We start from the raw sequence: 14,283 nt of genomic DNA, 5'->3' as shown, positions 1-14,283 counted from the left end.
CAAGTATTGATCAGAAGATGGAGAAGTCTAAGTGCAAGCCTAGGGTTTATTGACTGATCATGGGTCATCTGAGGATTGGGCTGTGAATTAGGGTTTTGTGATTCTCAATGGATGTTGGTCTTCATCTTGATTGCAATGATACATCATCATCATCATGATTGGATGTCATCAGAAGATTGAGGAAGATTCCTTGAGATTAGGGTTTTGACCACTGGTCAACCCTAATCAGTTGCATTGGGCCAATCAGGGCATGATCAGGAGATGGGGTCTATGATGGTTATGGGGTTCATTCTATGATTATTTTGTGCTTATTGAGGCTAGGGTTTCACCCTTGAGCCATTTCAGTTGAAGATTGGAGCTCAGATTGATCTATGCATTGCCAGATTCATCTGTCAGTTGAAAAGTCAACTATGGTCAACTGTACATGATCTGATGGATTTGGAGGTGGAAATGAGTTGGATGCACTTCATTCATGTTGGAACAAGTGTTACATGACCTCTCAAAGCTTAAAAATGAAGGAGATCAAGTCAGGACAAAAACTGCCAAAAATAGAAAGTGACTTGTAATTGAAGTTTCCAAAAATGGAAAGTTTTTGACCTCAAGACCACGTGTCCAAAGAAGCTTCAAATGGAAAATTGTTCAACATGAAAGTTGTAGATCTTGTTCTCACCTTTCCAAAATGTCCAAGAACTTGAAAATCCCATGTATGGTTGGGAAATTATGGCTCAGTGAATTTCAGAAATGACCCATAATCAGGAGGCCATAACTTCCACATGGTTTGTCCAAATTGCAAGTTCTTTATATGCACAAACTCCATTTGACATGTACTTTCATGGTGCATAATTGGATTTTTTCAAAAGTGGTCAATGCAAAAAGTCAATTTTCAACTGGACAGTTAAATGGACCAAGGGCAAAATTGTCCAACTTGGGAAATAATTGGAATTTTTGAGTGGGGATTTTTGCAACACCTCATAAATGGCATTTGAAACTTGTTGGAATCATCATTACATGCCTAGGCCTTGTGGTTTGGAAGTTGACTTGTAAAATGAACTTGTAAAATTGGACAAAGTGCCATCACATAGTGAATTTCCAAAATATGCATCCAATGAGAGTGAAACAAGTTGCAACAGCTCACACATGTCATTTTGAGAGTGTGTGAGCTGTCAATGAGCTGGCATTGGCTTATATGTGAAAGTACCATTTTGTCCCTAACTTGAAAATTAACCATTTCACTAACACATTCCATTTGGTTAATTAAACATGGTTAAGTGGTGATTAAGCAATCATATATATTCATAATCATCATCTAATCATAACAGAAAAAAACACATTTCCCAAAATCAGATCTCAAATTCTTGAAATTCTCTCAAATTCTCAAGAACACCAAAACCAAAAATTGACAAGAACTCTCTCATTTCTTGATCAATCTTCGAAATTCTCTTTGCTGCAAACTCCTCTCATCATCATCTCCAACTGTTTGTGAAGATTGGAAGGAAAGGAGCTCTGATTCACAGTTGTACAAACTTGCTCCATCAATGGTGAATCACGATTTGGCGCAGTAGAAGCAATCTCTCTCGAACCTGAGCCTTGTATGCAACTTCTTGTAGCTTCTAGGCCATCTGTTTCAAGGAATCGAGCGTCGAAACTCCACGAATCGCAACTGCCTTCGAATTGAGGTTAGTATTCGAGTAACACGATTCTTCAACTGGTCATATGCGTTTTGTAGTGCGTTTCATGTAGGTCATGGTGATGTTTGTAGTTTTAGAAATGGATAACCGTAGGTTACGAAATCTGGATTGGAAGTTTTGTAACCAAACCCTAACATGATCGATTCAGGAGATAGAGGAACAGTTAGGTTAAAATAGGTTGATATTTAGATTCTATGTTAAGAGACGGTTCCAACGACTATTCATTTGCTCATTTTGGTGGAAGTTTTGTGTTCATCGAATTCATGCGTGTTCTTATTAAATCTGGGCGAAAACGATGAAGGTTGAGTGTTTGATCTGAAAATCCATTTGAAAATTCAAATAAGACGTTTACCGCCCGCGCCAGTTATTTACAACTATGCCACTGCAATTTCATTTTAATTAATTTAATTCTAAAAAATTCATTAAAAATTATAAACACCTTAGAAAATTCATAAAAAATCATTAAAAAATCAGAAAAATGTGAGAATTTTTGTGTTGACTTCCTTTTTGACTGTAGAATTTTATTGACCTATTGATGGAAGTTGTGCATGGTAATATTTGTGTTTGACTTAGGGTTGTTCCACATGTGTGACATTTTGCTACATTCTACCATTTTGATTGTGAAATGCTCATGATCACAAATAAATGCTTGGAAATTTTTGTGGTAATTGTTGACTGGCTGATGTTTATTTCCATGTAAATTTCATGAACTTTTGATACCTGGTCATTGAGTTACAAATTTTTGAACCTAGGTGTGACAATTTGTGTCACACCTCATTATGTCAACTTGCTGGATTTATTTGAGTGACCTATACTTGGTGAAATGATGTGAAATTTTGCATGGATGTTCATTAACATGTTAAGATGCTATGTGAATTTTTGTGGAATTTTATGTGGCATTTTCAATTTGATTGCTATTTTTCATCTCTGTTGGTCAAATGTGCAAGCTTGTGTGACATGTGTTTGAAATATCCTTGTGAAATGCTCATATGGTGTTGAATGCTTATGAAATTTGGTATGATAGTTGTAGACACATGATGTGACATCCCTGTTTTGGTCTCACTCATTTCTTTACTGTTTTCATTGAGTTATGAATTTTTGAAGTGAATGCATATGTTGATGTCGTGATTTGGCTCATATAATTGTGTCTGTTTTTGTTGATTTTCATTGACATGGTTTCCTTTGTCCAATTAAGCTAAAATTTGACATGCTGGACCTTGATTAGGTCCTGTTTAGGTGTAAATTATTTGAGATTTTTTGGATTTGTTTTGATATGGATTTGAATGCAATAGTTCTGTTTGGATGTTTGGTGTTCCATTTGAACTAGTTTGACTTGTTTTGTGCATAAAATGAATATAATGAATGATATGGACATGGGACTAATTGTGTTGGTTTTCTATTTGCATTAATTTGACTTTGGTTAGAGATACCTTGTTGTTTAGGAATTTTTCTTGCTTTTGGACCCTAGGCTTGGCCTAGTGGTCTAGTTGCTAATATTTGCTGGATTTTTCAGGATGAATAGCATAAGGCTCATGGAGAATGATCCAAGTTGATTGAAATGATGTTGTTTGATGTTTGTACACTAACACAACATTGTTTTGTAGGTTGTGAAGCTTGGGCTTGAGCTCATAGCTTGCCTTTGTGTGCCTTGGCTTGCATAGTTTGACTGATTAACTTGTTGTTTTCTGATTGGTTGTCTGAGTTATTAACTGGTTAGCTTTTGTACAGGTACCTTTAGTCGCTCTAGTTCTTTTAAGAACTTGCTTGGTAGCCGCTGCTCGGTTGTGTAAACCGCTTGAGATAGGTCCTCTTGACTTCATGTAGTCTGGGAGACCCGGCTGTTACCGGGTCGGGCAAATGTCTGAAGTCCTCCTTAAGAGGCAATGATTGTGGTTGTTTATTTTTCGTGCCAAGCAGGTGAAAGTCCTTTAAATAAGGCAATTGGTGGAAGGTAGGGGTATGCAGTCTACCCCCCACTATTCTGTGAGTCTTCTCCTTGCTCCCATTACGTGGTTGTAGCATTGAGATTACAAGCCCAAGATCCGTGCAGTGCACATTGTGTCAGAGTCTCTGAGTATAGAAGGGTTCCCCCATTCTGGACCCATGCTCATTTGTCAGAAGCTCTCCCTGGTTAGGGATAAGAGCTGTGAGGTCTGATCCTCACTTCATCCTTTCATCTGCTTCACCTTAGCCTCGTAATGGCAAGGTTAAGAGCAAACACAGCCCGTACAGACGACTTGCTGAGGCAGTCAAACCTATTGTGTGAGCCCACTTGTTTGGTTATAGTGCGTGCTATGTGGATATCTGTTTGAGATGCTTGTTCTCATTTGATGTATGCTTGAATTATTTTGTATGCTTGTATGCTTGCTTATTTCCTGGATAGGAGTAGTTTGCTTATGCAAGTAGGATAGAAACCTCAACAATAGGGTAATGATGCATGACAACACTAGGCTCGAGTCCAGCTCCCTGGTAGTGTGTCTTCCCCTGGTTTCTGGCTAGTAATTCAGTCCCTTTCAGGGGAACTACATCGCCCTGATCTTTGTTCCAGACGAGGTATGTAGGCAGGTGGTCGTGCGAGACCACTCCGGGCAACCTTTTTCTTTTTTGCGTGTGTTTACTTGTTATCTGACTGTGTGTTTTGGTTCGGATGCCGACGTAAGCCCAGTGATTGGCAGTCGGGCTCCACGTTTGCCCTTGTGAGTGTGTTTTGGTTCGGATGCCGACGTAATTCCATCCAGTGGTTGTCGGGCTCCATGTTTGCCACCCTTGCTTGTTTGTATGTTTTGTGTTGTTTGGCGTGCGTAAGCCGAACTACAGTGGCTCTGATTCTTGTTCCAGACAAGATATGTAGGCATAAGGTGCGATACCTTATCGAGCTCGTTCCTCTTAACCCCACCTGCGTTCCCTTGTGTGTGTGTGTGATGTTTTAGCAACCTTTTCTTTTCTTAGAACGTGGATCCCGTCGAGTACGACGGACGTGAGGGGTGCTAATACCTTCCCCTTGCGTAACCGACTCCCTTACCCTTTCTCTTTGGTCGCAAGACCATTTCCTTTCCAGGTTTCTCTGAGCGTTTCCTTTCCCGCTCTTGGGATAAATAACGCGCAGTGGCGGCTCTGTGTTGTTTTTTGTTTCAGCCCGCCGGTTGTTTTTTCGCAGGATGCGACACCTTATTATCAGTACCCTTACGTAGCGGCTGCTCAATATCCAACCATGCCTTATCGTCCAATTTCTCCTGTTCCTATTCCAGCTCCGGTACCTCACTATCAAGTTCCAGTTCCTCAATATCAAGCTCCACAACCTCAATTCCAGGCTCCTCCACCTCAACATCAACAGAATAATCAACCACGTCCAGTTCAGCAGCAACGACCAAATCAACAGAGGCCATATCAACAGTACAATAATGTGAATACCACTCCTATCCCAATGACTTACACTCAATTGCTACCGTATCTGATTCAGAATGGGACTGTCGTGCCAAGGGCATTACCTCCAATGCCGAAGCCGCATAAGCCTTGGTATGATGAGAATGCTAGATGTGCCTTTCATGCTAATTCAGAGGGTCATACAACAGAGAATTGCAAGGTGTTCAAGCTTCGGGTCCAAGAGTTGATAGATCAGAAAATATTGTCTTTTGCTGATGTTCCAAATGTGGGGAACAATCCTTTGCCTAAACATGATAGTTCAGGTGTCAATGCTATAGAAAGTTCAACTGATGATGGATTGATAAAGGATGTGTTCAAGTTGAAGACTCTTTTAACAGTGGTCCATGCTAGATTGATGGAAGCAGAATTGATGAATGGAGTACATGATAATTGTGTGGTATGTTCGTCCAACCCCGATCAGTGTGGTGAATTCAAAATTTATCTTCAACGTTTGATGGATCAGCGGGTTATTCAGTTCATTAGAGCAAAGATTGATGAGGACGTTGCTGTGATTGTGCCTGTGTTTGATCAAGAGAGGCTTCCCAAGCCTTTTGTGGTCCCTTATCAGAGAATTGTTCACCTAGAGCCAGTGAAGAAGATTGAGCCCATGGTTATCCATGTTCCCACTCCATTCTCATTTGACAGTACCAAAGTCGTGCCTTGGAACTATGAGCCTATAGTTTATGTGGGTAACAAACCAGTAATCTTGAAAGAGCCAGACGTGACTAACATCGCTGGAGCTAGTGGTGTGACTCGAAGTGGAAGGGTTTTCGCTCCTGAAGTGATCCCAAACAAAGAAAGTGCACCAACAGTTGAACCAACAAAGGGGAAAGAGGTAAATCCTCTAGAAGAAGGAGAAGGCTCATCTAAGAAAGCAGTGACTACTGAAGAGGATAGAGAATTCTTGAAGATTATCAAGAAGAGTGATTACAAGGTCGTAGATCAGCTCAACCAGACTCCTTCAAAAATCTCCATTCTTTCTCTACTTATGAGTTCTGAGGCTCATAGGACTGCTCTATTGAAGTTCTTGAACGAAGCTTATATGGTAGAAGACATCAGTGTTATTCAGTTTGATAATGTGGTTGCTAATCTCAATGCTAGTAGTTGTTTGATGTTCACTGATGATGATTTACCCCCTAATGGGCGAGAACATAATATGGCGCTTCATATCTCCATTCAGTGTACAGATGTTACTTTGGCTCGAGTACTGGTGGATATAGGTTCATCCTTGAACGTGTTACCTAAGACTACCCTGGCACAATTGAATATTGAAGGGGTGCAGATGAGACCCAGTGCTTTGATAGTTAAAGCTTTTGATGGGTCTAAGCGAACAGTTATTGGGGAGATTGACGTCCCAATCCTGATTGGCCCTCAAACTTTCCGTGTTACCTTTCAGGTAATGGATATTAGGCCTGCCTATAGCTGTCTATTAGGTAGACCTTGGATCCATGCTACTGGAGCTGTCACCTCGACACTTCACCAGAAGCTGAAGTTTGTTACTTCTGGTAAGCTGGTATCAGTATCCGGAGAGGAAGATATTTTCGTCAGCCATTTGACTTCTTTCAGATACATTGAAGTAGGTGAAGACATTGTTGAAACTCCTCTCCAAGCCCTTGAAGTGGTCAATGTGGTCCAGACTAAGCCGAAACTTATTGAAGAACCCAAGGGGGTCATGACCTCGTGGAAGAGTGTGAAAGCTGCAATTGAAGCTGGTTGCCCTGGACGTTGGGGCACAGTGATTGAACTACCAGAGAAGAAAGACAAGTGTGGATTAGGATATCAGCCGTCTATTGAACTTTTCAAAGATCAGAATATACATCAGGGGAAGGTTCCTAGCATCCAGGAAATATTCTCCAAAGCTGGTTTCCGAAGTGATGATCAAGTGAATGCTCTTGAAGATGAAGATCTAGATTTGTCCAAGATGGTGTTTTGTGGACCTCCGGATGCTGCTCTCACTAACTGGAAGGCAACAGATGTTCCGGATATAGTTTCTTGTTCAAAGTAATTTACTGTTTTCTAAAACATCCAATGCCATGCCCAAGGCATATGGATAGCTTTGTAGGGCCCATTTTGTGTTAATATTTAAGCCTTATCATCAATACAAAGCACATTTTTTGAGATCCCTGTCTTTCATCTTTTTAATTTATTTATTTTTTTTACAAACAAATAAACAACAAAAAATGGCATTTTTTATTTCACATCACTTTCATTTTTCAAAATCTTCCTCTAAAAAGAAAAATCATTTCCATGCAGATCATTAATAACTGGATCCATTGAACACGACAATGCTATAATTCCCTATGACTTCGACCTCCCGATTAACCAAGCTGAAGAGGATGGCAAGGAAGACTGCGAACTCCCAGAAGAGTTGACCAGACTTTTGAAACAAGAGGAAAAGATGATTCAGCCTCATCAGGAACCAGTGGATGTGATCAATCTGGGGACTGAGGAGGATAGAAAGGAAGTCAAGGTCGGAACTGCTTTGAAAAAAAATGTGAAGGAGGAACTAGTCAAGCTACTACATGAATATGTGGATGTGTTTGCCTGGTCATATCAGGATATGCCAGGACTCGACACCGACATAGTTGTGCACAAGCTACCGTTGAAGCCGGAATGCCCGCCCATCAAGCAGAAGTTGAGAAGAACTCGACCAGACATGGCTGTCAAGATCAGAGAAGAGGTCAAGAAGCAGTTTGATGCATGTTTTCTAGCTGTTGCAACTTATCCACAGTGGATTGCTAATATTGTGCCAGTTCCAAAGAAAGATGGGAAAGTTCGAATGTGTGTAGACTACAGAGACCTGAATAGAGCTAGTCCCAAAGATGATTTTCCTTTACCTCGCATTGATGTATTGGTAGATAACACAGCTCAGTTCTCTGTATTCTCCTTCATGGAAGGATTCTCAGGATATAATCAGATTAAAATGTCTCCCGAAGATATGGAGAAAACAACTTTCATTACACCATGGGGCACTTTCTGTTATAGGGTAATGCCTTTCGGCCTGAAAAATGCTGGGGCAACCTATCAAAGGGCCATGGTGACTCTTTTCCATGATATGATGCACAAGGAGATTGAAGTCTATGTGGATGACATGATTGCTAAGTCTCACACAGAAGAGGAGCATGTTATTCATCTGAAGAAGTTGTTTGTAAGATTGAGGAAATACAGATTGCGCTTAAACCCTGCTAAATGCACTTTTGGAGTAAGATTTGGAAAGCTTCTAGGATTTATTGTGAGCCAGAGAGGCATAGAAGTTAATCCTGACAAAGTCAAAGCTATTCAAGAGATGCCAGCACCTCGGACAGAGAAGCAAGTTCGTGGTTTCTTGGGCAGATTGAACTATATTTCCAGATTCATCTCGCATTTGACAGCCACTTGCGAGCCAATATTCAAGTTGTTAAGAAAAGATCAAGCTGTTAGGTGGAACGATGATTGCCAGAGTGCATTCGATAAAATCAAACAGTATCTGCAAGAACCACCAATCTTAGTGCCACCAGTTCCAGGAAGGCCTCTCATTATGTATTTGACAGTACTAGATGAATCCATGGGATGTGTACTGGGGCAACATGATGAGACGGGTAGAAAAGAGCATGCTATCTACTACCTGAGCAAGAAGTTTCACTACAACAAACAAGACCTTAGACAGCGCTTTTTTTAGCCTTAGACAGCGCTTTAAAGCGCTGTCTAAACCTCCGCTGCTAAAGGTTTAGACAGCGCTTTTTTAAATCTTAAAAGCGCTGTCTAAGCCCCCCCCCCCCCCCCCTTAGACAGCGCTTTGGCCAAAAGCGCTTTATAAGACCCTCTTATTTTAAATTTTTTAGGTATACCTTAGACAGCGCTTTTGAAAAGCGCTGTCTAAGCCCCACCCCCTTAGATAGCGCTTTGGCCAAAAGCGCTTTCTAAGACCCTCCTATTTTAATTTTTTAGGTATACCTTAGACAGCGCTTTTCAAAAAGCGCTGTCTAAGCCCCCCCCCCCCCCCCCCTTAGACAGCGCTTTTGCCTAAAGCGCTTTCTAATCCCCCCCTTAGACAGCGCTTTTTACAAAAGCGCTGTCTAAGGTATACGAAAATTTTTGAAGCTTTTGTTTTAAACCACATTTTTTCCAGGTTTATAATCAAAGCAATTGAAAACAAAAAAATAAAGAAATCATGCATTATCAGATATAACTTATAATCAAAGCAATTGAAAACAAAAATATAATGAAATCATGCATTATCACATATAACTTATAATCAAAACAATTGAAAAAAAAAATAAAGAAACCATGGATAATTTACCTAAGTCACTAACTTATTAATCCACTCGATTCAACATTCTCGTTAATTTTCTCACCATGAAATATCCAACACTGATAACTTTGATCAATTCCATGCCTCAACAAATGCGATTTCAATCCATGTGCGTCAACCTTACCAATATAACAACAACGCAAGCAAGGACAATGCATTCGTCTGGGGTTTTCAGCGTGTTGAACAGCATACTTAACGAATTCCGCAACCCCACTCTCGTACTCTTTGGTCATTCGATCGGCACAGATCCATGTTTTATCTATGGTTTTCCTACTTATTAAAGTAAACAATTAATCCAGACGAAAATACATAACTAAGGTAGTATCTTTGAATATCCTAACAATTATAAAGTTTGTAGTAAAAGCAACATTAGAGGGAAATTACAGTTTCCAAAACTACCACTTTATGAAAAGATGACAATTGTGAAACAAGTTTCTGTTCAAATATTTACAGATAGCAGCAAGCTATGGACAACTTACTTTAGATCTCAGGAAGAGAGCATCATAGAAGTCCCGTTCAGATTCTGACTGTTCACACTCAATCAATTGAATATCAGTTGGTGGCAAGACAAGTATAGGCCTGAAAAAACATAAGCATAATTGATAACTATCATTATAAATTAAGAAATTCACTCATGCATACTGAAAGAGACAATTCACATGAAGTAAGAATGACTACCTTCCTTCTTTATCCTTTGTTTCCTTGGTTCTTCTTAACATCAAGGTCCTCAAAATTCCCTTGACCAATTTCAGGGCTCTTTGATCACCCTGCTCATAGGGCTTTTGAATCAACTTAGTCCACCTATATTACAAAGCAGATTAACAAATGAAATAGTAGTCTTCAAATGATTTTTATTCCAAAACATTGATCAATTTACACTAGCTACAAAATAGCCTAATATTTGACATACCACTGCCAGCTGCACCAAGGTTCAACGCGCAGGAAAGACAGGAGACTGAATAGATCCTCCAAACTATTCTGAAACAGAGAACATCACAATTTCAAAAAGAGATTCTTGACAATACACTCTTTTGCTTAATAACTATGAGCTCATTATATGGGAGGAGTACTTTTCTACTAGCAATTCTATAAATTACACAAAATGTTTCTCAATAATTAACCTGAAGCGGTGTTCCAGTTAGACACCAGCGGCAGTGTGAGGACAGGGCAATAGTAGCCTGGGCAACCTGACTTTTATGGGCTTTAATATGGTGAGCTTCGTCTAGTACCACTCTGAACCATTGGACCCTGTGGTAGATGCTATTCTCTCCATCCTGGTTTCAAAGAATCAGGGAATCCAAAATGAGGAGGTTCACTATTTAAATTTATGAAAATAAAATACAAATAAACATTTCCTTACACTTTTATATGAAGCTGATAGGACACCATATGTTGTCAAGACAACGTCGTACTCTAACAACAAATCAACATTATCAGTTCTACCCCCACCATAATGAACAAATATGGATATGCTGCCTGATTTTGAATGTGTTTCAAGCTCGTCCTGGATATTATAAACCATTGTAAATTGCCTTTCACATAAATATTGAGATATATATAAAAGAACAACCATGCTTTTTTAATTGGCTTAAATATAAAAGAACAACCATGCTTTTTTAATTGGCTTAATTAGAGAGGAATCTCACCTTCCACTGACCCAATAATGCCATGGGACAAACAATCAGAGTGCCACCCTCTACATTGTTAATATTCCTCCTCTTAGTTGAGAAAATGTTGTCATATAGGCTCTCTGCGTTACTGTCTTCTGACTTCACCCTGCCTGGATTACTTAGAATCAAAGCAATTGTCATAACAGTCTTTCCAAGTCCCATTGCATCCGCCAGAATCTACAATAAACAAACACAACTGCAATAAGACAAACAGTTCAAAGTGCATGTCGCATTTGGTATTTCAAAATTGATGGCTTCAAACAAACTCACTCCTCCTCTTGCTCTCTGTGTTGCTTGTGGAAATTTCTTTGCCGCCTCCCCAGTAAATATGTTCACATAAATTGTCCTTCTGATAAAAAGTATGTCAGGTTAAAATGTATACTGATATTGAGGTAAAAGCTACGTTTTGTTTGAGGAACCATGTACTATTAGTACTTACCCATTGCATATATTGTATGCTGACCAGCAAGGATGTAGATTTCTATCAGCATTTTCATCATCAACTCCCTTCTCAATTTCTGTCATCCAATACAGAGCTTGACTCTGGTAAGGCTTTAGACTACACATCAGGGTTGTTGGTGCTTTTTTCTCCTAAAGATACGTAAGACATAAATGGGTTGGCCACAGACACAGAAGAAAGAGAAGTTGAAGACTATCAATTGAAATTGGAACACAATTTATACACCTCTAAGTCAAAGACTTCAGCAGCTCCAACAAGTTTATTCAAAGCTGACTCTGAAAGAGCTTGTTCATTCTTATTTGGCTCAGGAAGTGGCTCACTGATGCCTTTTCTTCGCTTATTAACAGGCAAAACTGAAGCTTCATCTGAATCAAGCTAGTAATATAAACAGAAAATTTAGGCATCTAGCATGCATTCACAACAACAACAACATTCAATTCAATTTAAACAATAATATCATGAAAGCTCTATAAAAGTGGGGAAAGAAAGAAAATAGTTGAACATACTTTAAGAATCCGCTTCCGAGCCTTCATTTCCTCAGGGGTGAAATCAGCCTAGTTAAAATAACAAAAGCACATTACAAATGCAACACTAACAAACAAACAAACAAAACAATTAAAAAATAGTGATTCAATACCTTCCTATATGGCTCAATCTCTAGCATGTTTAACAGTGTAAGGAGGGGGTAAGCAGCAGAGTTAATGTGGCCACAAGCCTCTAGCCTCCAAGAGGTATCAACAGACTCCAAGAATACAGATTGATGAACATAAAAACTGTCCATAAATCAAACGAATGGGTTCATCCACCAATAAACTCAACATCATATTCAAATGAAATAGCCAAGTTACAGGCACAAAACTAAGTAAAAGGGAAAGCTTTCATCAACATCATTTAAACTAAACTAAACTAACATAAGGAAACAAGAAGTTACCCATACCTCACTAACAACATTATTTCTTGCATCATTTCCAATTTATATGGTGTGGCAATGCATCGGCCTTGAACCCTAACATTTCCAGATTGCACAAGAGGCATGACAGATTTTGCCCATTCCATTGGCAGCCTCCCAACCTAAAGTGTTAAATACAACAACATAACCAAAATATATGACTTCGATTCCTTCTCACAAAAGCATCAAATCAAGCAACATTGCATTTTAATAACAAAACAATTCAGGGAAATTACACACAATAAAATATTTCAAATAGTAAGCATTGCAATCAATTGATATTATTATTACCACTCCAGAACATTTGGTTGAGACGCGAACAATCCATTGGAACTTGTAAGAGGTATTTGGGTCAGGGAAATTGAAATAAACAATCTCATTATCCACCAATCTCCTTAGTCCTCTAGCTGTGGAAGTAGCAACCTCAATCTTCCTTCCGAGTAATGACCACCCAGGCTCAACAGGAAACTCACCATCCTCAAGATTCGGAATCTTCTTCTCTTCCACTGCATCTTTCTTCACCACCTTCAAAATACTAACTTCGTCATTAACAGCGGCTTCTTTCCCTTTCACTACCTTCAACACCTCCAAATCATTAATATCTACTTCCTTCTCCTTGGAAGCTTCTTCATTTGATTGAATCCGTGTTGCTTCATTAATCGGATCAGCGATGATGGATTCCTGTGTTTCACAAATCACATTGACATTGACAGCTTCTTCCTTAGTTTGAATAGGTAGTTCAACTTCCGTTGACTTCAGCGATTCATCTACGAATCCAGTCTTAACCGATTCCTGAGTCTCATAAACCACATCAACATCGGCACTCTCCGTATTCTTTGGAATCATTGATTCAACTTCCATTGATTTCATCGATTCGTCAACAGTGACAACTTGTGTGTTCGTAGCCTTTAGAAAATCGTCAAACGGGAGCATTGAACGCCGCTCCACGGAAGGTTTGACATCTTCTTCTTGAGGCTCGTCGTTCACCTTGATCATCGGGGTTTTGCATGCTTCGAACTCGTCGGAGTTAGGGTTCAGAGTAGGCGGCGTGGCAAGAACACGAGCGCCGCCATTGCTGGTTAGGGCGCGGACAACGGTGAGTGGCTGAGCGACGAGAACTGGATTTCCGTTTCTAAAAACGACATTGTCGTTTTCCATTATTCTGAAAACCTTCTCTTTTTTTCGAGAACGTTCCGTCATGGATATACAGAAATATCAGAAAATAACTTAACGAAAAGAGAAAATATCAAACCTATTCGAAAGCGCTTTTGGTTTTATTTATTTTTTTAATTTAAAGACTTTAGACAGCGCTTTATCAAAAGCGCTGACTAAGGTCTATATTTAAAAGCGCTTTCTAAAAGCGCTGTCTAAGGGGGGGTCTTAGACAGCGCTTTTAGAAAGCGCTGTCTAAGACCCCCCCTTAGACAGCGCTTTCATTATTTTTTTGGAACATTTTCCGTGTTTTATTTTAATTTTAACCTTAGACAGCGCTTTCTTTTAAAAGCGCTGTCTAAGATGCGCTGTTAAAAGTCATTTTTGGCGTAGTGTTTACAGAATGTGAAATCAGGTACTCCATGCTAGAAAAGACTTGTTGTGCATTAGCATGGGCTGCTCGTCGTCTGAGACAGTATATGATTTGTCATACAACAATGCTAATATCCAAGATGGATCCCATCAAGTACATCTTCAAGAAACCTGGATTAACTGGCAGAATCGCTCGCTGGCAAATGTTGTTATCAGAATATGACATTCAGTATGTAACTCAGAAGGCCATTAAGGGTAGTGTGTTATCAGAGTACCTT

The 14,283-nt window shown here is 39.5% G+C and overlaps 1 protein-coding gene across 1 annotated transcript; it reads right to left on the bottom strand.

Annotated features, from left to right (window-relative positions):
* Positions 1–9,771: 9,771 nt before the first annotated feature.
* LOC127137733 (DNA repair protein RAD5B) lies at positions 9,772–13,681 on the bottom strand. The gene is made up of 14 exons (XM_051064162.1): positions 12,773–13,681; positions 12,470–12,603; positions 12,170–12,305; positions 12,039–12,086; positions 11,758–11,907; positions 11,512–11,663; positions 11,343–11,421; positions 11,049–11,249; positions 10,763–10,906; positions 10,524–10,676; positions 10,313–10,380; positions 10,081–10,203; positions 9,882–9,981; positions 9,772–9,837 (listed from the first exon to the last, which is right to left on the bottom strand). Exons 1-14 carry the CDS (start codon positions 13,679–13,681, stop codon positions 9,772–9,774), a joined length of 2,463 nt encoding a protein of 820 aa, XP_050920119.1.
* Between the last annotated feature and the right edge of the window lie 602 nt (positions 13,682–14,283).

Source organism: Lathyrus oleraceus, chromosome 4 (genome assembly GCF_024323335.1).
Source record: "Lathyrus oleraceus cultivar Zhongwan6 chromosome 4, CAAS_Psat_ZW6_1.0, whole genome shotgun sequence".
Classification (NCBI taxonomy): Eukaryota; Viridiplantae; Streptophyta; class Magnoliopsida; order Fabales; family Fabaceae; genus Lathyrus; species Lathyrus oleraceus.
The sequence above is the reverse complement of the archived record's forward strand: the minus strand, read 5'-3'. Positions and strand labels throughout refer to the sequence as shown.

Excerpts from the sequence above, each read along its gene's own strand:
- LOC127137733 (XM_051064162.1), bottom strand. The coding sequence starts at position 13,681 with ATGACGGAACGTTCTCGAAAAAAAGAGAAGGTTTTCAGAATAATGGAA. Across the intron at positions 12,306-12,469 it reads GAAATAATGTTGTTAGTGAG|TTTTTATGTTCATCAATCTG; the intron begins GTATGGGTAACT and ends ATTTATGGACAG. Across the intron at positions 10,204-10,312 it reads CCTTGGTGCAGCTGGCAGTG|GTGGACTAAGTTGATTCAAA; the intron begins GTATGTCAAATA and ends TTTGTAATATAG.